Here is a 23674-nt window from a genome sequence, read left to right as displayed (position 1 = left end):
GAATTGGAGTATTTGAATGTTCTTGTAGATCTGTTTTCTGTGCCTTCATGAGTAAGGTAAGGACTATTACTCCCAAAATGGTACCGAGACATTTCCAGGATGTGAGCAGCAATGGGAACTTGATACTGTCGACTACCTCCAATATTCTATCGCCCACTGTGGCATTGCCAAGGAAAGAGGCGTCACTCACCCTTGTCCATCTTTTCAGCTCCGCGCTGCAGATAAGATACTCGCATTCAGTGTGCTTTTGTTTATCCTCACAGCTAGCGAGAATAAAAGACTGAACAGGCCTTAGGAACGATAAACAAAAGCCAGAATGCAGAGCTTGAAGCACTCGGTTTTTAGTGGAAGTGTATGTATTATATAATGCATCACGACCACGAAATCCCACCTACGTCAGCATCAAGCCGACTATCCTAATTAGAGTTCCAGTTCATGGAAAAGGCACCTTGATGGCTATCTCATGAAACCAATAACGCTTTAAAGTTCGCAGATCCGAGAAGTTTTATCCTCTAAATAGTCTATTTATTGAATGCGACCCTTCAACTGGAAGTGGTAGTCACGTGGATAAGCTAAGCGAGGTAGGGAAAGGGGGAACAGATAATGAAAACAGATTGATATGCCACTTATTTTGCCTGCATTTTAAAGCCTACCATGCTGACAGCCATTTTTGGATTATTTCAGACCATAGTTAAACGTCCAGAAATTTGGTTTAATGAGAATGCGTGATAAAATAAGCGCAGAAAACGGAGGTGTGCAGAAATAAGGAGAACCCAGCACTATTACAACGCATTCTGTAACCTGCCATATAATGGCCGGGGCAAAAAAGACCCATGTAATAGTATTAATCTACATAAATGCATATACGCAGATAGATCTTATAAAAAGAACCTTTCTTCCCCAGCAAAATCCCCCCTCCAAGAATTTCACCAATTGTTATTCGGATCAATCCTCCATCTCAAACAATTATTCTCGACAGTGCCCCCCTGCTTCCAATCCGCGTCCCCGCGATTACAACTATCGACAAGTATATCGAGATAGCGGTAACACCCATCAAAGTTCTAGGACCACTTGCGAACTTTGAATTCATCAACCGGTAGCACGACCTGCACGGCAACGGGATTGATCCCACTTGCTGGGAACTCCTTGTGCGTGTCTTGGAAGAAATTGCCGTTCAATACGGTGCTCGACTTGCCCAACTTGTTGCAGAATGACTTGGCGGCCTTCTTTATTTACGAGTCCGGGCACTGGATTCCATACAGGTCTGCTGACCGACAGTCGTTCCTCCATCATATCATGGGAATAGATCGTAAGTGCTATCGATGTTCAGGGAGGAGGACAGAGGGTGTAGAATGCGATGGAATTTATGAACATTGGGAGGTGGGGGCGGGGGAAATCGACTCCGATACTGGCTGTGCACAGTCTTGATACCCTCGATCATCCATCCCCAGTTGTTGGTCAAAGATGTAATGGCTATCAGCTCTGGGTTTTCAAACCGCCAAGGGTGTCAGAACATGGGCGAGGTATGCTGAACGTGTGGGACGTATGCTGTACTCTTGATTCGCATAATAGCTCATTGCTCGAACACCAAAGATGGAACCAAATTCTGTTCCACATTACCGCAAACAAAAGGCACACTCAAAATCGCATTTATCCATCCTGTGATCAATATTTCCTTTTCTAGAACCTACCCCAGCGCCAGCTTCAACCTCTCCATCCCCACTTACATCTTCTCAGGGACATCCGCGCTAATTCCCCTCCACCAATCACACCTCGCTCCCCTGCCATTCTCCCATGTCGCCGCATTAACCAAAGTGATATTATTCAGTAGCCCTGGCTCAAAATACTCCAAAACAGTCAATCCAAAAGAACTAGCATTCGTAAGCGTTCCTCCCGTCTCATTAAGATTGATCATTGCCGGGTTATTGCGTGTATATGCTGGCCAGGCTGATGCTGCATTGGGGGCAGATGGGTTTGGCGCAGAAGCCCCGTTGGCGATGGTGTTGGAGATGGAGGGGTTGTTCAGGGTTACGAAATTGCCCCATATTGCTTTGGATGTGTTAAAACATGAGGAGATTAGAGGGGAGAGGAGGGGAAAGTACTTTGAAAAGCTTTCACGAAATCGGGACCTTGATTTGGGGTTGGCGGCCCGAAATACGCTGGGAGGTCTGTGGAGTGGAGTGCGACGGGGACGGAGTATTGGAATTTATATCCTGTTAGGGGGGAGGGGGAGTAGGCTTCTGCGAGCCAGTAGGAGGGACAGACGATTGTGGTTTCGGCGAATATTTCCTATTTATCACCAATGTCAGAAAGGAGCATGACTGGGGTTGGGTGCGGTTGGAGAAGGGCGTGGTGGGGATGAGGGCGTGGGATTACTTACAGAGGCAGTTTCTTGGTAGGATACGGTTATGGGATAGTAGGTTGCAAGGGCAGCTTTGTCGTCTGCTGTGAATAGCGGGAAGGTAAGGTTGACCCAGGCATTGAAATCACTCAGTGAAGCAATCGGCTGATGGAAGAGGTTTCCCTCGTTGGCGCAGTTCTGGAACTGTTAGAATTGACCCTATCTTGAATGAAGGAAGTCAATTACCCCTGAAAGGTGTCTTTTGCCATTGACTTTCTTTTGTAGCAGAGCTTGGCTTGGCCGTTGCTGGATGTAGGTTCCATCTGTCACTGGTGGGAAAGCCCACGTTCCATATTCACCAGACCCAGATACGGCGAAAGAAGCATTCTGTAGAACGGTGCTGTTCTTTGAACGCAGACAAATCATGGTCGTCTTGGCTGAAGTAGGGCAGCCAGCTGCTGTGGCAAAAGCAATGAAGAAGTTCGTGGGCACGGAATCAGCATATCCCCATTGCATCGGCAAATATGGTGAAGCGGAAATCGACTATGACATCCAGTCAAGATGTAAATTTATGAATGGCGGGGTGGAAGGGGGCGTACGTTTATGAAAAGAGAGTTTCCTAGAGTTCCTCCGTAAGCCAAGTCATGCAACATGACTGAACCACCTCCCGACGACTCTCCTGAAATTGTAACGCGAGTTGGATCGCCGCCAAAACAGCTAATATGATTCTGTACCCACTGCAAAGCAAAATTTTGATCCAGGATCCCGGCATTGAGAACCCCGTTAGCCTTCACAATGGCAGATGACAAGAATCCGAAAGCACCGAGCTTCACCCCGATTACTTAGCCATTAGCACTCATGAGAGTTGTGAAGTTTCACTTACACGATATTGTATGGTAACGGCAATGAAGGAATTGCCATTGGTGTTGATAATGGAAGTCATATCTTGCTTCCCGTCTCCAGCACCATACCCACCACCATGGATATACACCAGAACAGGCAACCTAGTACCTGGGGCAGTGGTCGGCGCATACACATTAAGATTCAAGCAATCTTCGTCACCGGGTATAGCGCCAAAGGTTCCAAGGACACCTAAACTAAGAGGACTGTTTGGACAAGCTGGGCCAAAGTCGGCGGCACTGATGACAGCAGTTCGATTGACGGCAGGGCGCAGAGGGGCTTGCCATCGTAGGGAACCCAAAGGAGGAGCCGCATAGCGAATTCTGAACATCAATTGAATGTCTTCAACCTTTGACAATCTCGTGTAGAGGGGGATCTGCGCACCCTTTGAAAGTTGTAAGACCTGTGGTGGAGTTCGCAACGCCTTGATAGATGGAGTACCCTAGATCAACCTGCAATGGGACTGCCAAGGTAATCGACACTACCGACAACACAAGAGCAAAGCAGCGGATCATATCTTCAAGATTATACGGAGAGGAAGACCTGGCTGCAATGACAATGGTTTGGATTTGATCAAGAGCAATAGGGAATCTCATACCACTTCATATAGACACTCTTTGCTCATTTTCCGCTGTATCGTCCATCCCAGGTTATTATCCCAACTTCGGGTAGCGGCGGGGCAGAGGTGCAGAATGTAAGTCCGATCCTGTTGCTTTCCGCAAATGAAAAGTATTTCCGACGACGGAATGCAAGGGTCATCCCCCAGAAGCAGGCTAGAAGCTTTCACCAGATTTCTGGAAATATTCCAATATTGCCTGCAGGCTAAAATGTCCAACAGCGAGAGTAAGAAGAGCTAGAATAGATGCAAGCTCCAACAAAGTGCAGCGAGGCGTACATGTCGGGAGCAAAAGGTTGGGTTCTGTTTCCAAACTGGAGAATTTCGAGCGGTACGTGTGCTGAAGATTTGGGTTCGTCTTCCCCGCGGGGATGACGCACGAATTCACGGCGCCTATTTACTTGCTCCTCCTGCGATGTACGCACTCCATTGGTCAATTCAGGCATGCCCCTCGCTGAAAGGCGCTGCGCCATGCGGTCCATCGCCCGAAAAGCCTCCCGCCCCATCTTTCTAGAATCCTGTTCGTGTTATGTTTTCAGGGTTCATTGCCGGGGCTGCGCCACTAAAGTATAAATGCTGAAGCTCCAGAAGAAGAAAATTGCATTCTTCAGAAAGAAGCAATCGCCACGAGTCCTACTCTCCCCATAACATACCTAAATTTATTCCTTTCCAAGTCCCAATATAAAATGCAAATACATCCTATTTCTCTATCTCCCCCAATGCAAATAATTCAGAGTCGAGTAATCGCACAATGCGATTATTGCCGATAGAGGGATATGTTGCTCGCGTCGACCGATCCAAAGTAGGTATTGTCTGAATTGTCCTCATACAGTCTGCGTCACTCTCCCCCTCCCGTCTTCGGATTGGCCCTCCCGCCCACCCATCCCCGTATTCCCTAGTGTCCCACTCTCATTCCCACTCTCGCTATACATCGGGCTCAACGCCCCCGTTCCCACACTCCCACTCCCACTCTCCATCGTACTAAACTTAAAGCTCTCAACTGGCTGATTCTCCACCCCCTCATTCCTCGTACTAAAACTCTTGAAGAAGCTAGGAAGCCCATCCGCCGTGAAATCAATTCCCACCTTTGTAAGAAGCTTCTGGATTGTTGATTTGAGGCTGGGCAGACATGCGGCGATGATGCCGATGAACATTTCAACACACGTCCACATCGAGATTGCGAAGCCGAATTTGAAGGTGTCGATGGCGTACGCCCATTGATGAACAAGCACCGCTTTCGTAATCGACGCTGCGGAGGCTGCCATTCCCATGGCCATCAGGACACCGATGAGGACTTTCTCACTGCGAGGACGACGAAGATGGCGTAGGAAGGTGAGAGGGAAAAGAGAGAGGATGATATCGGTGGAGATGCTGACTCCGCTTTGTGTGTTCGATACTTTCTGGAAGACGGTGTTGCCTACGCATTTTTTGTTGGTGATGCTGAGGTTCCATGTCGCTTCCAACGGAAAACATTGCAGGAGATCAAAGAGCACAAAGGCTGCAGAAGTGGCAACTATGAAGCCGATAATAACGTAGAGGAATAATCGCCAGAGGCGGTGGCTTTGGAAGCGAAGAAGTTGGACGGCTACGCCAACTTTGATACAGGTGACGGAAACGCCCCAGAAGGATATGCCGATGACCCCGAGTTTGATAACGTATTCGACATCGTTCATAGAGACCAGGCGCCGAGATCTGCGGACGTAGAACAAAATTGCCGCCAAGAACGTTGCCCAATCGGCTGCCGCGAGCGCCTAGTTGCTGTCAGATGGTAATTAGTACAGTGAAGTTGTCGGTCTCTTACACAGCCGACGACTAGTAAGTAATCGTCCCACCCAAGACGCAGACCATGATGAAATTTCATGGAAATCCTCGCAACGAGAGTTGCGAGTGTGAGAGCACAGAGCGTGACCGTCACACAGGTAAACACCAGAGCGGCATAGTGGTCATCATCGGTAAGTGGGAATATGAGTGCGTTCGGGTCGGCCATCGTGGAAGCTTGGGGCGTTCGTGCACGACTCAGCAGCTTCAAGATGGGCCAGCTAGACCGAAAGGCAGTTGAGGGAGTTCCTTCCGCATCTGCCAGTCACTCATCGAGACCCACCACCAAGGAACTGGCATGATGGCAGCACTCTTAAGTTGCTGAGGAAGCTGGAGACCGCCGTGAACAGGAGAGTCGGTGGACATTGGGGGCGTATGGGTCTGTTCCGAGATAGACGAATCTGCCTTCCTCGATCCTGGGGCCTTGGACTCTGGAGGAGCGGTTCAAGGGATGTTCCGTGCAAAATGTAAACGAGTCTTTTGGCGTAGCGGATGCTGTTCCGGGGACCTGGGGAGAAATTGCAGGCCCGCTTCGCCCAATCCGCGTCTTGCATCCGCTGATCGGGTTCCCATTTCGCCAAAATAAGGGTCTCAATGACAAGTCCCAATTTCTGGGAGCCACTCACTAGCCGTGCTCGTTCCATGCGTGGGGGTACCAAGAAGGTCTCGTCCTGAATGGGTGTGATCAAGCCTTGCAGAACCTGGGGACTGCGGGCTGCCAGACAGCATCTGTCCGAGTGCACGCGTCGGATTCCGGATGACATCCGCGCGCAGTCCAACTAACGCCCTGAGCTTCAGCCCATTACTTCACCCCTGTAAGGATTCCCATGTACGGAGGTACGGGCCTCCCCTTCATTCTTTCTATCAAATGCTTCTTTGTCAAAGACATTCATACCCTGGACCGGGTTTTCTCCAGTATCTTACAGATTCTACACGTAGTGACCTAGAAGAATTGACGAATACTATATAGGATGCTGTGTCTAATGATAATTATTATCAGAGCACTTCTTTTTTGTCGTGAAGATGGCTCCTGTAGGCTTCTCTCGCCGGACTGCTACAGAAACGCAGTACGCCACTCTTCACAACAAAGTTTACCAAACCTCTAACGACATAAGTTGAGGAAGTGGTGTTAAGAATCCAAGACATGGTCCGGCAGTGCGTTTCCGGCAATGCCAAATCTGCAGGTCTGGCACGGACGAACGAAGAAGGACGGCAGTGGAAAAGATAACCAAAAGGCACGGAGAGCCGGCGTCAAGATGAAAAACACCACCACTCCAATTCTCCAGATCTCGTAGCGGCATATGTTGTTCCGCCCCCTCCTCCAGAAAAAGCCTCTTGTTTCAATCACAAGCCAATTCTCTGGAGATTGCAGCTGACCGAGCCCCTAGCTCAAGACATTATTGATTATGTGAGCCGTCTCTGGATGTCAAGCTCTTTCCATGGAGCCGACATTGGCATACCAAACGAAATCCTTTATAAACAGACTTTCGAGATCGAGAAGATCTCTCTAGGTCACGTTCAATACCTTCGAGCGTAAGGCCGGAGATCATTTGGAGCTGTCTTTCCTTCGTCCGGTGAGACATTGCTAACGTTGGTAGGGGGATCTCGCTTGGCTGGCGGGGCATGAAATTATGTGGCTTCTGGATTTTATTGGGTGCCACAGCTGTGGCTGACACGCTAGCAATGTCTCACCGGACGAAGGGATATAGTAGGGTGCCACAAGTATTCGACCTGGTACGTGCGAGTCCCACTTTCTGGACCAATAAGATCTTTTGTTGTTGAGTTGTGGCAGCTTTGATTGGTTCCGTGTGCACGTACCAGGTCGAATACTTATGGCACCCTACTGTATGTTGAGCTCTTTGTTTCCAAAACTTAAGGCATTGCAAGGATGGGGATGGCAAGAACGGGCCTCCATAGAAAGCAAACCGTGGGGGCCAAATTTGGAGCCTTCTAGTCTAAAAATTGTCTCAGCTTCATCAGCTCTACTGGTCCACCAGAGTGCGTATCACAAGGGACATAGATTAATGTCAAATATGAACTTCTGTGCATTGCAAATATTTAGGAATTGGTTCCCGGCTTGCTTGAGTCTGATTAAGGAGGGCAAAGTATGTGACCATGAACCAGTTTCGTCTTATTAAGTGTGTCAAATGAGTAGAGTAGAGTAGCAGGTCCTACTCATACTCTACTCAGCCAAAATATGTCCTACTTATACTCTACTCAATACTCAATGAGTATATACTGAAGTAACTCAAGTAGTTTGAGTATTCCCTTGACATACTGGTCTTCTTCGGAATCTTTCTCTTAAAGTAGCCGAAAGCTGTCCGCATATTCTCCGGCTTTTAAGACATCCACTTGCTATTTAATTTTGTCTCGTAAGTTGTGAATTTTCCGAATCATTTTCATTGACCGGTTGTGTTCGATTTGGCTAATAGATATTTTGCTTCCCTATTTTGACTCTGCTCAACCCCACCCAAACTAGACCATCTTTGGTCTGTCGATTCTATTTCGGGAGATACGCGGTGTCGGATGATTGTCGGATGCCCCTTTAACGCGACGTCTAGTCTCCGACTATTAATTTCCCCCTGAAATAGTTTAAAGGAAGGGTTGACGAATCAGCCCAAGTAGGAGGTAGTGAATTAAAGCCAGAAGCTGAGCCCTAAAATCGCTTAAGCTATCCCCTTGTAACGGCGCTGGCTAGGGTCATGTGGGGTGGCTATCACCTGACTAGTTTCATCTGGCTAGCTGGCGTTTCAGTGGTTTTAGCTAGTATTTCCCTCCTTTTATCCCCTCCTCCTTCCCTCTCTCTCTCTCCTTCTTCTCTTTAGCTTAGTATTCTCAATACATGAGATTCTCGGATCTTTGAGCCTTGACTATTGCCTTGACCCCGCCGTCACACCCATACTATTAATTAGAACAGATACCCTTGTATTTTTCTATAGTAGTAATTAGCTTCTTGCGTATACTCGACCTTAAGATATAATAAATACTTATTTTGCTAAAGGAAGGCTGTTTCTCTCTTCTATTAACTTCCTTTCTCCCCGACCTCCATTTAACAGCCTGCTAGGTATGTTGTGGTGGGGTTTTTTCTCTCTTGTCCCGTGACTACCGTCACGTGTCCTGCTTCCCAGGCATGCTGGCGCTAGTTTAAGGGGTTGCATAAGACTTCCGTCCATACGTACGATTAGCCTTCCCAATACATCAACCTTCGGAGCCCCTTATTTTTGAACATTCGTATTATTTCATTACTGGTGCTGAGAGTCTTAAGATTATTACTTCTACTTATTTAGCTTCCTACCCTCTTTACCTCCACCCACGCATCCAACGCCTATATATGGTCCGAAATCCATATAACAATCAAATCCCCATCACAATGTTCCTAGCATATACTCGACCTTTCTCCTCTGACATATGCTCGGCATATGCTAATCCTATCCTGCAGGGTCTTTACGCTCTAATATATCCTAATTTGGGGGGGCTCTTGCCACCCCCCAACCCCCCACAACTAACCCGAACCCTAGCCCATAACCCTAAGCTCTCCTTGCAAACTCGGAACTAACCCTAGCCCCCCTGTCCCGTATATATGAGGAACATAAAGAGAGCATATGCTGAACTATGGTAGGGGACAGCTTAAGCGATAGTAGGGATTAGTTAAAATGCTAGTAAATTGATTGCTGCTTAAGATACCAATTATAGAGCATCTAAAAGGATGCGAGTGAGCCGAGACAAGGAACATTGAGACTACTAGATCGTGACCTTCGAGCCATAAAAGGCGTAAGTAGTGCATATAAAACAGACCTGGAAATGAAAACAAATATGACACGTGATTCGCAGCCTAGCAGAGACTGCAGAGATGAAACACTACTAGTGTTTAAAATAGAATAGAATCTGCGAAATTAGTAGGAATTCGTGTTGGAAAATGTACGTTCTATATAGTTTGCAGACCTTTCGGTGTTGCATATCAATGCTTCTTGTGCTTGTGTCTTTTAACAAGACAGTTCACTGCTCCGGATTCCACACAAGCCGATCATGGAGATGTTCTAGGACATCATCTGGTACTGGTATACTAGTGAAAATGTTACGCCATCCCTCCTGTTTAAATTTCACAATGGCGTGGAGGCATGGAGTAGACTAGTGAATGCGCTCCAGATATGACCGGGTGTACGAAGCGAAAGATTCAGTGAAAATTGACTACGCTGTCGTTGGCATAAAGCAAACGAACCGCTGGGGCTTCATTTGCTTTTAAGTAATTCCCGCCAACTTTTTCGACAGGAGCCGTGAATGCCCGTTGGAACTGGTTGGAATGTTGGAATTGTTGTGCCACACCTTCATCTAGTGTCCAGGATAACGGATTTCTTTTTCGGGAAATCTAAGCAAAAACCCCTTTTCCCTGGTGGGCGCGCCAAGCACGAAAAGCCTGTGCAAATACGCCAAAAAGGTGAAGGCTTGAAAGAGAACTTCTCAGTAAAATGAGTACACTCCAGCATCGTCCGTGAGTTGCAAATTTGTTCAAGATAAGAGGCCGTAAATCACCGTCCAGATCGCCGTATTTCCCAAGAAAGCAGAACTCGCCAGTTGCAAACTCCCCGCCCATAAAACACCTCAAGTTTCCATTCCCAAATGTTCAAACCTCTCATAAACTCCCACTAGTGACACCTTTGCTCCGCTTCCATTTTTTCCGTCACTTCTCCTCTCATCGCAAGAACAACCGCCCTCCCCTTTTGAGTCCCCAACAAAAACTCTTTCTATTTGAATATAAGTCTTTACCTCAATGGATGTCCCGTTGCCCAGGCCGTTTTGTCTCGAAAACCTCTCTAAATAAGGCACCGTATTATCTCCTAACTCGTCCCTATTACTTCCCTGCTCAGTCTGCATTCTAGATTTAGCAAAAATGTCAGTTTCCGGCCGCCTTGATGAATTCGGCGTCGCCGGACCTCACAAGGACCCAAACTAACACCCCCCATCACTCCAACAGAAACCAGTATTAGCGAGCCCGCACCAGCAGCGAAAACAATAACCCCCCAAATCTCTCCTAGAACTCTAGAAGAGGAAGTGGCATACGTCCCGGTAGCGTACAGATCTGACGGGAGCGTCTCCCATAAGCCGATTGCCAAGCGGTAGTCGAAAATTGAATACGGATTGTTAGGAAGTTTTTCAACATATCGGGAGGGCCTCCTGGATAGTTGCTGTCATCATCCTGGTAAAATCGCGTTGCCCAGCTCAACGACTCTGCATACGTCTCAAAGTTTTGGTTGGTTTTGTTGGATGAATTTGGAATGGAAGAGAATGCAAGGGGGAAGGTTTTGGTCAGACTTCCAACGGCTTCGGAGATGAAGGCTGTGGTGATTGGTTCGGAATTTCTGATATATTTGATCGAAAGGATAGAGAAGTTGCTGATGTCGTAGGCTACCGCTGCACAACCTTCCTAATATTTAGGACTGCTGATTTGTCGGGTTGGTTTCCCTCGCTTGTGTCGTTGAGACAGACCGTGGAAAAGAGGTTGGAAGGACACATACTTCATCTTATATTGTTAGCGATTTGTTTGGGAATCTTGTCACAAATTCTTATCTGCATAGATTTTTGTTCCTTTACCAGCTACACAGATGCGTACCTTTTCGGTGTTACTTCCTCCATATGTAGCACACACAACTAATTTGTATAGTACGAAAGCGCATAGTTTTGTAAATCGTCCATTTTTAGTGAGGTGAGGAATACCAAAATCTCAAACTTTAAAAAATTGCACATTTCATCGCGACCACCTCCAAATACTTCAAATTAAATTTGAGGCAAAGAGAAAAAGCTCAGATAGGTTTACTTTGTGTTTTAGTGATTATAAAATTCTAGGGAGTTTTATTGCGATTTTTCAAAGACGAGGGGACGGTTTTTAAGGACCTCGCTTAGCGAAAGGACGATTGTCAATACTGTGCGCCGTCGCAAGTCAACAAAAGCGTACTATAATATATATCAATAAAAGAGGAAGTTGTAAAATTCGATGATATCCAGTCGTGTGCCCTTTTCAGAAGAAGATATTCCAGATGACAAGGAGGCAGAGTATACAGCCTGGAAAGATGCAGCGAAGCCGAGCCAATGAGAAGGGTAGGGATTTTAGTACAAACGGCGAGGGCTTTATTGAGCTTCAAGTCAGTGGAGGAGAGTAGTTGAGTTGCAAAAATAGGTCTAGAAAGTGAATATCAGGGTTAGTTGGTGTGGCTTTCAGTGGCCTTGGAGAAGGTACTCGGTGAAATTTGGATACAAAAGTGACGCACAATTGTGAACGTTTTGTCCTATATTTGAACCCGATTGTTTACAATGGTCAAATATTCCCGAAGATGAGATAAACATCATCTTAACACAACCTCGCCTTCTTCTCTAACAGCCTCTTCCCACGTAATCTTTTCCTCGTATACAAGAGTGAATTCGTGGCCTTACAACACAATCTTATTCTCAAATGTCGAATGCACGAAAAAACTCAGTAACCTCGAAACGCAGCCAACTTCCTCTATCCTTTGCAACAACAACTCTTCCCACGTCGAATAAGGGCCACCATCAACAATCTCCCAGATTTCTAATACCCCACACAAACTACTCAACTACCTACCAAAATTCAGCCACAGCCATGCACCACCTCAGCCTTACTATCTTCTTTGCCCTCTTTCTCCCCTTCACCTTGGTGCAATTCTCCTCCTGTCTCCCCCTACCTGACCTCACAGCACTAACAGTCCTATCACAGGTCCTCTCCGCTCCATCAGAAGGCATTTTGCCTGCGTTGGGCCCAACCAGCGAGAACACGGTCCTCGCAACCTTCATTGGCTCCTACGGCGATCATGACTACAACCTCAACGGTACCGTCCAAGAAGTTATGGCCCAACTCAAGGAGATGCACCCTGGCGTGGAGCTTGAAAACGGCGAAGTGATGGGTCTTGTTGCGCGGAACAAGGTTCGCTTTCGTTTCTCCTTCCCTCATCACCCAGTCTCACTTTTCACAGATCAAGCCTCCTCTCTGCGTTCCCGTAGCCGGCCAGGACTGGACGGCCGCATTCATGTCCCACATCGATGCAGGAATCTTCTACCTCAACAACCTCCACACACGCCTGGGCATTTCTGCAAAGTCCTGCTCGCGAATTTCTTGTTCTTATGATTCGGCTATCTACCTTTGCAACGACAATGGTTATTACATCGCGCCCGCCAGTACATATATTGCGAGCTACGCGCAGGACCTGGTTAACCTCTGTACTACTGGCAGCTTCGACAAGTTTCCGGACTATAGGAAAACGGGGGGACAGGAGTTTGATAGCGATGGATACAATGTTATTGTGAAGCAAGATAGTTGCTAGGTGGGTTGGGGTAGTACTCGTTTTTCTGGGGGTTAATTGGATGATTGGGGATTCTTTACCAGGGATGGAGAGGATGCGATGATTTTCTATTGCTGCTAAAGCGCTCCCGAAATTGATTGTGGGAATTGGCGCCAGGGTACTGGGGGGAAATCTTGATCTGGTGGGGATCAGTGTGTCAAATGAATAGAGTAGAATAGAATAACGGCCGTTACTCTTATTTTATTTAAGCTAAAAACCCGTTACTCTTATTTTATTCATATATTATTCAAGTTATTCATGAATAATCATGAATAACTTGAATAACGCACGTGATTTATGCACGTGACTGAGCTAGCCTAATCGGGTACGGCTTCGGGGGGGCCGCACCAAGGGCCACCTCGCTACCCAATCAGGTGGTAGTGGCGCTTGGTAAGCGAATCGAACCTTAGCGATAATCTGTTTATTTATTATAGAAAATCTGTATTTAAGTAGCCTTATATAAATATTAGCTTAGCTTATATAAGGCTGCTTAATCAATACCTTAGTTCTTTTTTTAAATTTAAATATATGTCAATTTACTATAATTAATTGACTTCCACGTGACCTCCACGTGATTATTCATGATTATTCATGTTATTCATGAATAATTATTCTATTTTACTCAAATTATTTAAGATATTCGTTACTCTTATTTTATTCAAGTTATTCATGAATTATTCATGAATAACTTGAATAACTTGAATAACTTGAATAACTTGAATAACTTGAATAATCCTTTGACACACTGGTGGGGATCGCTCTGAATGTAATATGAAGACTGAGACAACTCTGGCGTTCTTTTCGTCTCATTGACCACATCAGGCGCTCCAGGAATCAAGTGAACCTCCGCAATAACGTGAACTTTTCTCTTATGGCTTATGGTTGCTAAGCTTTCTTATTCCAAATTTTTTGTCCACGGCGGTTTGGCATCCCACGAAGATCGTATGTAATTCGATAGTATAAGAAAGCTGCAGGAAGGTTGATAAATGGGAATACATGAGATATTGCGGAAAGTCAGAAAAACGTCAGGCTGTGGCCTCAACCATCGAAGCAAATGGACCTCACTAGTTATAACAGACAAACATTGTCTGAAAAAGAGGAGGACTCCAAAGCAGATCATAAAGGCACCTCTTCCTTGTGCGAGAAAGCTTCCGAGAGTTCTTCCGCGAAGATTGAACCACCCGGCAAAGGCGTACCCGAACCTAAAAGAACAGACACAGTAATATATAGGCTTTAAGCCACTTGGATCATTCCGCATATAGGATAGTGGGGAGCGTAAGAGATCAATTTACCGCCCCTCAATGAAGTTTTTCACTGAACAAAATTGCGTCAATCCGAAATGAAACAAGTCTAGAAGCCTAAGGGTCATGACGTTACAATTTATGAGCACGAGAAGGCCCAACAATAAGTTAGCAATGGCAATTTTGGCAGGGATCGTATCACGACCCGTGGCTGGCGTTCTCAAGGAAAACAGCTGTATTGGGTGTGTATGTACGTCTAAAGAGGGAAGAAGGAGCGGGGAGCTCGAGACTAAGATACAGGGTGTTGAAATTAGGGGCCTGAGGCCCCTAATAGGATTAGTAAGCCCTGGAACAGAGCCTTAGGGGCTGTGCACTAATGGGGCTTAAGCCATGGGCTTATTACTGAGTAGATTATGCCCTGTAAGGTTGATTCAGGGCATAATATGCCCTGTGAGGCTAAATCGGTTCAGCTGAGGTTGAATGGTTTAGTATAAGGCTCTCTGGTTTAGGGGTTTAGTGCATGTGACTTAGGGGGTTCAGGGCTATATATACAGGCTACTTACCACTGTAGAACAGCAGTCAATTCAGTACGTTTTACTTGGTTTATATTGCAAGCACGTGACCCTAGCTTTATTATTTAGCTAGATTAACAGGTTATGAGCACCGGAAGCTACCTCTACGCACTATAAATCACTGAATCGGCTCACTAGTACCTACCGGAAATATCCCCCAGAAGTACACTATGGAAGACGACTTTAGTATGGAAAAGCCTATGTACCTGAACGCTCCAGGGCCTATAATTGGGCCCTGTAAGCCTGGCGATCCGGGGCTTTTCCATACTAAAGTCGTCTTCCATAGTGTACTTCTGGGGGATATTTCCGGTAGGTACTAGTGAGCCGATTCAGTGATTTATAGTGCGTAGAGGTAGCTTCCGGTGCTCATAACCTGTTAATCTAGCTAAATAATAAAGCTAGGGTCACGTGCTTGCAATATAAACCAAGTAAAACGTACTGAATTGACTGCTGTTCTACAGTGGTAAGTAGCCTGTATATATAGCCCTGAACCCCCTAAGTCACATGCACTAAACCCCTAAACCAGAGAGCCTTATACTAAACCATTCAACCTCAGCTGAACCGATTTAGCCTCACAGGGCATATTATGCCCTGAATCAACCTTACAGGGCATAATCTACTCAGTAATAAGCCCATGGCTTAAGCCCCATTAGTGCACAGCCCCTAAGGCTCTGTTCCAGGGCTTACTAATCCTATTAGGGGCCTCAGGCCCCTAATTTCAACAGTTCTTTCCCTCTGCACTGTAAAAATGTCGGTTAGGAAAGAACCACTCGATTGCTGTTCTAAGAGGGGATTTGCAGGTCTATATATAGGGTCTGGTGCCCTGGCCAAAAAAGGGGTAAGATCAGGTGATTTAGGCAACGGACAAAAAAGGTACTGTATTGTCCATAGCTAGACACAACAAGCCGAATTGATCTGATACAACTTCGAAAAGCGCCCACCAATAAACACAGATATGGCAATCTAGAGCCAGTCTAGTGACGCCAAGCTAAGTCACAACAGTAATAAAGCTGCCGATTGATAATACTTCTCCGGTAGCCATCGTGAAGTGAAGCTCGTTTCTCCATTTTAGGGAGCGAGAAATTGGCAAAAGCAAGGACAGTATAGGAACCCAAAAAGCAGCCTGCCCAGACTTTGGTCCACAATAACCCCTCGAAGCCGAATATTTTGACGGCTTGCAATAGCGTGACGATGAATAATGTAAGGAAGGCGAATGGATGCTTACCCGCAGAGCCTTCCTCAAGCAGTGTAACTTCGGGACAAAGACTGTTTCGTGCGCGTCGCCAGTTGAAATATCTGGCTCCTTGTTGTAAGTGGTGTCCTTGACAGACGCGGGGAGATAGCTCAATCAGAACCTCGAGAGCATCGGCGAGACGGACGAACGGCGAGCTACGAGCCGCAAATGGAGGCTGGACTCCGGAAAGTTGACATCTAGACTCGACAGCTGGGTCATTGCGTAATTTGCATTCAAGGCAAGAGGAACGAGACCGAGGAATGCGCCTCGCCATAATACATTGTTTGCTTGTGTTGATGTAGACTGCAATGAGGTCGGCTCTGTCGATTGTCGGTGGTGGTGAGTTGACTCAGCCTTGTCGGAGGGGGATCGTAGGATTACCTTGGACTCTCGGAAGAGCGAAAGAAAGTACTGCTGCGATAACTATGAGTGGTAGAGCCAACCAGCCGACAGACATAGTTAGTGTACTATTTCCTCGACGAGAGCTTTCGATGGTGAAGGTTCGAAGAGGAGGAGAAAATGAGATCGGGCGGGGCAGAAGCGAGGCTTTTCGGAGGTCGAGAGTGGGACGTAAGCGCTATAATTATAGGCTTCTAATTACCAAGTTACAGCGCCAAGGCCGCTAAGTTATAGGCTACTGGTTTCCCATTTTGCGTTTCTCACTTGGACCGACGTTCTTACAGCTTTCCGTACCATCTCAGCGCGAAGTACTTTCGTACATTCATCGCCAGCTAGTTCTGACATATTTGAGTCACGTGATCACAAGTCCAACAGGCTGAGGTCGAGAGCGATTGGGTTGGAGCGAGCCAGGAAGAATGCCTTGGGCAGTGGAAACTCAAATAAAAGTGTATGTCGGGTGTGTGCACCCGGCCGTCCAAGTATAATCTGGCCAATCACTTTGTGATGAGCCACTTGATTTGGAACGGGCCACATCCTGCATCGGAATGCACGCGGAGGACCAAATTGTTGTACGGTAATTTGGGGCAAGGGTGTTCGTGGGAGCCGTGCCGGATTTCTCATACTTGACTCAGCTTCCTCTCCGTGGTTGGTAATTGAGTTTCAGTTGCACGGCAAAAGAAACGTGCATGTCCACCGCCTGCATGTCGTGGCGCTAAATCAGCCCGTACCCACAGCCGCGCCATTTTGCCGTGAGACGATGTTGCACAGTGTGAAGGCAGAGGATATAGATAGCCTCATCCTCCCCAATTCACTCGCAAAATCTATAGTACGTATATCAGAGACTTTTTCAACAAAAGCAATATTCTTCCCATACAAACCCAAACACAACCGCGAAAATGGTCCTCAAGGTTTACGGCGCGAAGCGCTCGACTTGCACTCAGCGTGTCCTCACCGCTCTGTACGAGAAAGGCGTTCCTTACGAGCTGATCACCATTGATTTCTCCAAGGCTGAGAACAAGTCCGAAAAGTACATGAAGCTGCAGCCATTTGGCAAGATTCCGGTCCTCGACGACGATGGATTCATCTTGTTCGAGAGCAGAGCCATTGCCAAGTACATCGCGAAGAAGTACGCTGGCCAGGGAACTTCACTGATACCTGCTGAGGATGACTTGAAGGCGTATGGATTGTTTGAGCAGGCGCGTATTTCTAGTCAAAAAGTGAGACGAAATTTGCTGACCAGGGGACAAGTAGGCGTGCTCACTGGAGCAGTTCTACTTCGACCCACCCACGGCTGGAATCGCCTTTGAAAAAGTTTTCAAGGGGTACGAGTTTCAACAACCCCCCATATCGATATTTGCCATGCTAACAGATGCAGATGGAAAGGAATGGGAGGACCCGATGATGCACAGGTCGCCAAACACGCCGCCCAACTCGATACCACGCTGGCTGTTTATGAAGGAATCCTCTCAAAGCAAAAGTATCTGGCGGGAGATGAGGTGACCCTTGCTGACCTTTTCCACGTTCCATACGGTCTAATTGCGAGAGACTGTGGTTATCTCAGTACCTTCGAGAAATATCCTCATGTCGCGAAGTGGTTTGACGCAATGCTGGCGAGGGAGAGCTGGAAGAAAGTGACCTCCGTAGATTAACTTCTTTCTCGCACTGGGGGGAAACAGGGGACTGGACATGAACCACAAGTAAAGAATCACCAGTCAAACAAGCCTACACATGAAACAATAAATTGGTGAAAGAATGAAAGTGAAGTAGAATCCGCAAGTTCCGAAGTCTGTATCGCATCTTTCTCGGTTGAGTCACATGACTGTTATTTTAGGCTGACATTGAGTTCCTCGAGCCTTTCAACACTCTCATCAACCACTCACTCGAGCTCATCCGTGTCTATGTCCTTCTCGGACAGAACACAGCTGTGTAAGGATTGAACGAAGCGAGTTGCTTGATGTCTCACAACTGAAACGTGGCGGCCCACCTTTCTTTGAGCGACGACCCAACGAGGCGGAACTCGGTTCCAGTCTCTCTCTCTCTCTGTCGACGATATAAGACGGCTTCAAGCCTCTCTCCTCCGCAGTTTCCTCCCCACGACTTCTCTTTGTGAATCCTATATCGAAAATCCAGCAATCAAAAACGGCGTCCACCTTCCCCCTTTGACAGCGAAAGGCTCTCTTTGAACACCCCGTCCACGAAAGCCGCGGTTCAATATGGCGAAACCTGTTGCTACAAGATTCATGATAATTTCAGACACTCACAACTTCCAATTTGGGAATGCGGAAAAGTGGTACGGCGCCTTCCGTCAACCAGTCCCCAAAGTCGACGTTCTTCTCCATGCCGGCGACTTGACTGAACGCGGGGGATTGAAGGCCTATAAAGGTGTTCTGAACATGCTCAGCAGCATCGATGCTGAGCTAAAGTTGGTCATTGGGGGGAACCATGATTTCTCTCTTGACGGAAATTACTGGAGAAATCACCTGTTCGAAGATGCGGACCCTGAGGATATAGCGGAACATGACAACGCAATGGAAATATTCAAGGGGCCATTGGCAAAAGAAGCAGGCGTCACCTACCTCGAAGAAGGACTCAACACCTTTACCCTCAAAAACGGTGCCAAGTTCACCATCTACACCTCTCCATATCAGCCCGAATTCTACGACTGGGCATTCCCCTACGAAAGAAATGAGGACCGCTTCAATCTCCAGGATCAATCTGCCCCCGGCGTCACTTCCATCGCAACGAATCCTATCCCCGATTTCCCTTCTGTCGACATTATGATGACCCACGGGCCACCGAAAGATATTCTTGACTGGACAGCCCACGGGACTGTGGGTTGCGAGAACCTGCTTCGAGCAGTCAGCCGCGCTCGACCTCGTCTCTACTGCTTTGGACATATCCACGAGGCGTACGGCGCCAAGGTCATTACATGGAAAGACGACAAGACGCTGATTGGAGCTAAGGCGATCGAAGAACAATCTCCGCAGCCAAACGTCTATCCGAATTCAAGCAGTTGGCCCATCAATTTTGGGAAGGAGACCTTGATGGTCAACGCGGCCATCATGAACCTCCAGTACAGACCGACCAACGCTCCTTGGCTGGTTGATCTCGAACTTCCGCGTGCAACGTGATGGGACAACTTGGTTTGCTTTAGTCAAGACGGAGATATGATGAAAATTTGAAATGGGTGGCTGACAGAGATTGTTGGGTGGTGGATTGATATTTCCTCGCTCGAGGGATAACAGAGACGACTTTGGGGCAGGAGGGAGGAAACTTGTCCCGGGTGCAAAACAGGGCTATACATATCAAAAATCAATATCCTTATGTCTATAATCCAGCCTTGCCTTGGTGCGATCCTCTAGCTTCGCCGAGCGCCAGCTCCTCCAGAGATTGTTGAATCTTAAAAGAGTTCCCTGTCCCATACTGCCCGTTCCCTGGCTATACCAACCATAGCATGGTGGGGTAATGCTTCGACATCTTGTGCCCAACGTTCTCGCTGCTTCTTCATCGCAGGTACCAACATTAGAGCCCTTCTAATACCCATTTTATGCCCAATCTCCTCTAGCAACTTGGCAACCCAGCCATGCAACTCCTCAGATACACCAAATGAGCTTCCTGCAACTGCCACAGCAAATAAAAGCAAAAAGAAGCCAGATGTAGCCGGGACCAATCTAATCTTTGATATCGGGAGAGTGTTACAATAAAGCTGACCAGAAACGCTAACGCAAATTTCTGTGGCCATTTGGGAAATTATTGCAAGAGATTTCGTTCGCTGTGTATTATATTCCAGTGGGTGTGGCGCGATTTTCCCAATATATATTAGCAGCATTTCATTCACGAGGATGCGCGACCACCGATAGTGATCCAAAATTCTACCAATCCAGATGTCGTTGTAGATATAGTATTGCCCGTTGAACATCCTGGATTCTGGTTCTCTCGGCGATGCGGCGCCATATCCCCAGTGTCCAGGAAGCGTTGCTTCCCACTCTTCTAATTCTGCTTCGCATAGCAGAGCATTCCGAACAATGATATCGGCATTAGGAGTATGTACTGATTTGATGGATGCGTGTAAATCGACAAATCGACTGACAATCCCCACAAGAGACGCTGCCGGGTAGTCTGCGGGACACTGAGAGTCTCGGCAATATCGAGACCATTCAGAAAAGCTTGCTGGAACATTCTGCCCGCTTTGAAGGTATCGAATAAACTGCATCAGTCATACGTCAGGGCTTTCTTCGGTAACCATAGATCACTAAGACATACAGCTAAGAAACAAAAATGTAGTTGCATTCGAAGACCTGGCTGGCGCGGAGGCTGTTTTGAGGCTATCGTTCTCAGTAATGCTGCTGCACCATCAACATGTAGGCCCCATGCCTTCCCCGACTGCGAAGTACAATTAACTACCTGTAAATGTTGATCAGCTTGAATCAAAACTCATAATTGACCAGGGACACACTTCAAATAGAGCCAGCATTATCACCGCTCTGAATGTGTCATCCAGATCAGCACTGACAGGTTCTTGAAGGGCTGCCCCGACATGCCGTATCGTTGCTGCGTATTTGTGCTGTGCAATCATCATAAGGTCTTGATTGTTAGTCACGTTGGAGAGGCCTGCCAGACCTACACAGGACACTGCGTCGACGGATGCTTTGCTGGTAAACAGAGGGGATGAAGAGGCACTTGATTGAGCCGTCGCAAAGGGCGAAATGACAGCCACATAGCAGGTGAGGAAAGTGATGCCCAAATCTTCTAAGCTCGTCGAGGAGAGGAGAGAATGAAGTGAGAGACTCCCTAAGATTGAAGACTGGAATTGCGTCCCGAAAGTTTCAGTTGAAACAGAAGATTGGGCATCACGAGGCGTCCCGACGTCATTGGAAGGCAGGAGAACAGAAACATCAAGGCTCTTCTTCGGTCTCTCTTCGTTCTGGCGAGTTTCGCGACACCTGCGTGGAATTTCAAGGCTACGTGCTTTTTTAATGACCTTCGCGCTCTCGTCGCGAAACAAGAGGGACAGCTGGTCCCGGTATCCTGGACAAATTTTGCCGGCCCTCAAGCACTGCATACATGCGGGTTCGACTAGGTTGCACTTGAAGCGAATTAAAATCAGGAGACACCTTAAAACTAAACGACTGATAGGCACATCAGTACGCTGCTTTTCAACGACGTACCCTGATTCTTCTCAGCCGACAATTAGAGCAAGCTCTGCTAGCTCTCCCGCAGTACACCATGGTTGGCTTCGGTGCAGCTTAGAATATCGTGATAACAGAAGAGGTGTCGCATTCCCGGAAAGAATGCCGGAAGAAAGTGAAAATTGAAGCTCCAAAATAGGTGTTCTTCTCGTGGAGAATACACCAGTGAAGTGCCGCCCTGACATCCAAATAAGCAACAGCGAGTAGCCTAGTGCTTCGGTCAAAGCTCTGAAGGCCACGAATACACCCAGGGTGGCCTCATAAGCGGGGAGACTAGTTCGAAAGCGGTAACTCAATCGTGCTTTGGTCAAAACTCTGACTGGCCACGAATGCGGCCAACATGGCCTCCACAAGCGGGGAAACTAGTTTGAAAACGGTAACCCAATCGTGATTATACGGAAAGCCATAAGGATCAAGTGATCAAGCGATTTTCGACTTCGGTTTTCGACTTTTGATGCCCGACTTGGCACGTGCTCACCCCACCAAAAATCACCCACATACCACGCCCCTGTACCTCTACCCATTAGTACTACTTAAAAATATTACTCTCTCTTTAATTCTTATTTATATATATACAAGAGAGGGGTGAGAGGTGAGTAGTAGGAGGGGGGGGGAGGGCGAGTGAAAAGTGAAAAGTGAAAAGTGAAAAGTGAAAAGTGAAAAGTGAAAAGTGTGAAAAGTGAAAAGTGAAAAGTGAAAAGTGAAAAGTGAAAAGTGAAAAGTGAAAAGTGAAAAGTGAAAAGTGAAAAGTGAAAAGTGAAAAGTGAAAAGTGAAAAGTGAAAAGTAAAAAGTGGAAAGTGGAAAGAGGAAAGCGAAAAGCGAAAATCGAACAGCGAAAATCGAAAAGCGAGCTTCAAGGCATGCGACTTGCGAGGAAAAGGAAGCCCTATAATTATAGGCTATAGATACTAAAAATTTAGTAATATAAATTTTTGATCAAGTTCCCTCACTTTGGCCCCTCTCCCCCCTCCTTTCCTCCCATATCTCCCCTCTCTTATCCTTATACTTAGAGAGAGAGAGAGAGAGAGAGAAAGTAAATATTTGAAGTAGTAATAGAGATATAGGAAGGGGGTATAGTATATAGGCATAATATATGGGTGTTTGCGATTTTTGGCAGGGTGGCACGTGCCGAGTCGAAAGTCGAAAGTCGAAAACCGGATTCGAAATCGCCTGGTCTTCTGATCCTTATCGCTTTCCGTACGATTAAGGTTAACGATCAGCTTTCATTCGAGCACGTCCCCCTTCCTGGTTTAAACTCTCAATCCCCTGTGCCAAAAGCTAAAAAGCGTGGGCTTGATTCTCGCACTGTATCCTGGGTCGGGCCTCGAATCCTCTTGTACGCGTAATGACCTGCTCACTGCATTCAGGCACGAATACGGCCCGGTACCCCTTGCTAGGTTCGCGACGCCGGGACCGCAGACAGATCATTCTACTGTAATAAAACAGCTTTGGGAAAACAGCCAAGGATAGCGGATCTTCTGATCTTGGTGCTTACTGGAACAAGATCTTAAGTTCAGTGGATCCTATTTAGATGCGCAGCTTCCATTTTCCACAACGATAATAAAGGTCGTATCTCCAATATTGAATTTGAGCCAGGATGTTATCTCATTGGTTCATATACATCCGTGTTGAGGGGGAACCGATAAAGAGAGCCAATTTTAGTTGCAGGGCTCCATTCCCCCTAAAGGACACACTCTTTGAGGCGATCCTCGTATAATGGTACAAGACGTACGTCCCTCTTCAAGTAACATTACGAATTTCAATCTAACCGACCCCACCCATCGTAGCCAGCAATTTCGGATGCAACTCCTGATAGACCGGAATTGAAATCTCCTTTGAGCAATCTCTATGTCTCTGCTATTGCCCAATTCGGTGTGAGCACTTAACAATGATCCTCTGTAAGGATGTGAATGCATGCATTCTTTGGATGACGAATCCCATGAGGGCAGCTCACCATTTCCAGAACGATGAATTGACTTTGTTGAGTTGAGGTCCGTACAAGGTAGTGAGAAAA

At 46.9% G+C, this 23674-nt stretch overlaps 7 protein-coding genes across 7 annotated transcripts; 3 read left to right on the top strand and 4 right to left on the bottom strand.

Moving 5' to 3' along the window:
* Nucleotides 1-1538: 1538 nt before the first annotated feature.
* Nucleotides 1539-3756, bottom strand: K444DRAFT_590682 (alpha/beta-hydrolase; the record flags this gene model as incomplete). The annotated part of the gene is made up of 7 exons (XM_024878156.1): nucleotides 1539-2049; nucleotides 2103-2289; nucleotides 2381-2539; nucleotides 2588-2884; nucleotides 2941-3168; nucleotides 3225-3564; nucleotides 3626-3756. 7 exons carry the CDS (start codon nucleotides 3754-3756, stop codon nucleotides 1724-1726), a joined length of 1668 nt encoding a protein of 555 aa, XP_024735691.1. The 3' UTR covers nucleotides 1539-1723.
* A 1145-nt stretch (nucleotides 3757-4901) lies between these two features.
* On the bottom strand, nucleotides 4902-5772 carry K444DRAFT_562698 (uncharacterized protein; the record flags this gene model as incomplete). The annotated part of the gene is made up of 2 exons (XM_024876997.1): nucleotides 5661-5772; nucleotides 4902-5595 (listed from the first exon to the last, which is right to left on the bottom strand). Coding segments are annotated over exons 1-2 (750 nt in total), but the record flags the coding sequence as incomplete, so codon positions are not given.
* Nucleotides 5773-12288: 6516 nt separating this feature from the next.
* K444DRAFT_630466 (uncharacterized protein) lies at nucleotides 12289-13006 on the top strand (the record flags this gene model as incomplete). Its single annotated transcript, XM_024883216.1, has 2 exons — nucleotides 12289-12609; nucleotides 12659-13006. 2 exons carry the CDS (start codon nucleotides 12289-12291, stop codon nucleotides 13004-13006), a joined length of 669 nt encoding a protein of 222 aa, XP_024735689.1.
* A 2689-nt stretch (nucleotides 13007-15695) lies between these two features.
* On the bottom strand, nucleotides 15696-16601 carry K444DRAFT_613610 (uncharacterized protein). The gene has a single exon (XM_024880385.1). The coding sequence runs from the start codon at nucleotides 16343-16345 to the stop codon at nucleotides 15812-15814; it is 534 nt and encodes a 177-aa protein (XP_024735688.1). The 5' UTR covers nucleotides 16346-16601; the 3' UTR covers nucleotides 15696-15811.
* Nucleotides 16602-17114: 513 nt separating this feature from the next.
* K444DRAFT_653124 (putative glutathione S-transferase) lies at nucleotides 17115-18230 on the top strand. The gene is made up of 3 exons (XM_024885857.1): nucleotides 17115-17666; nucleotides 17722-17792; nucleotides 17846-18230. The coding sequence occupies exons 1-3, from the start codon at nucleotides 17367-17369 to the stop codon at nucleotides 18117-18119; spliced, it is 645 nt and encodes a 214-aa protein (XP_024735687.1). The 5' UTR covers nucleotides 17115-17366; the 3' UTR covers nucleotides 18120-18230.
* Nucleotides 18231-18683: 453 nt separating this feature from the next.
* Nucleotides 18684-19601, top strand: K444DRAFT_643608 (Metallo-dependent phosphatase; the record flags this gene model as incomplete). Its single annotated transcript, XM_024884875.1, has 1 exon — nucleotides 18684-19601. The coding sequence occupies one exon, from the start codon at nucleotides 18684-18686 to the stop codon at nucleotides 19599-19601; it is 918 nt and encodes a 305-aa protein (XP_024735686.1).
* A 269-nt stretch (nucleotides 19602-19870) lies between these two features.
* Nucleotides 19871-21698, bottom strand: K444DRAFT_530582 (uncharacterized protein; the record flags this gene model as incomplete). The annotated part of the gene is made up of 5 exons (XM_024874913.1): nucleotides 19871-20677; nucleotides 20734-20874; nucleotides 20927-21274; nucleotides 21338-21556; nucleotides 21639-21698. 5 exons carry the CDS (start codon nucleotides 21696-21698, stop codon nucleotides 19871-19873), a joined length of 1575 nt encoding a protein of 524 aa, XP_024735685.1.
* Between the last annotated feature and the right edge of the window lie 1976 nt (nucleotides 21699-23674).

The sequence above is a fragment of the Hyaloscypha bicolor genome (genome assembly GCF_002865645.1).
Source record: "Hyaloscypha bicolor E unplaced genomic scaffold K444scaffold_87, whole genome shotgun sequence".
Lineage (NCBI taxonomy): Eukaryota > Fungi > Ascomycota > Leotiomycetes > Helotiales > Hyaloscyphaceae > Hyaloscypha > Hyaloscypha bicolor.
Note: the sequence above shows the minus strand (reverse complement) of the source record. Positions and strands in the feature narration are given on the sequence as shown.

Coding starts and splice junctions, on each gene's coding strand:
- K444DRAFT_613610 (XM_024880385.1), bottom strand. CDS start 16,345: ATGGCGAGGCGCATTCCTCGGTCTCGTTCCTCTTGCCTTGAATGCAAA.
- K444DRAFT_653124 (XM_024885857.1), top strand. CDS start 17,367: ATGGTCCTCAAGGTTTACGGCGCGAAGCGCTCGACTTGCACTCAGCGT. Junction 17,667..17,721: donor CGTATGGATTGTTTGAGCAG/GCGCGTATTTCT, acceptor GGGGACAAGTAG/GCGTGCTCACTGGAGCAGTT. Junction 17,793..17,845: donor TTTGAAAAAGTTTTCAAGGG/GTACGAGTTTCA, acceptor TAACAGATGCAG/ATGGAAAGGAATGGGAGGAC.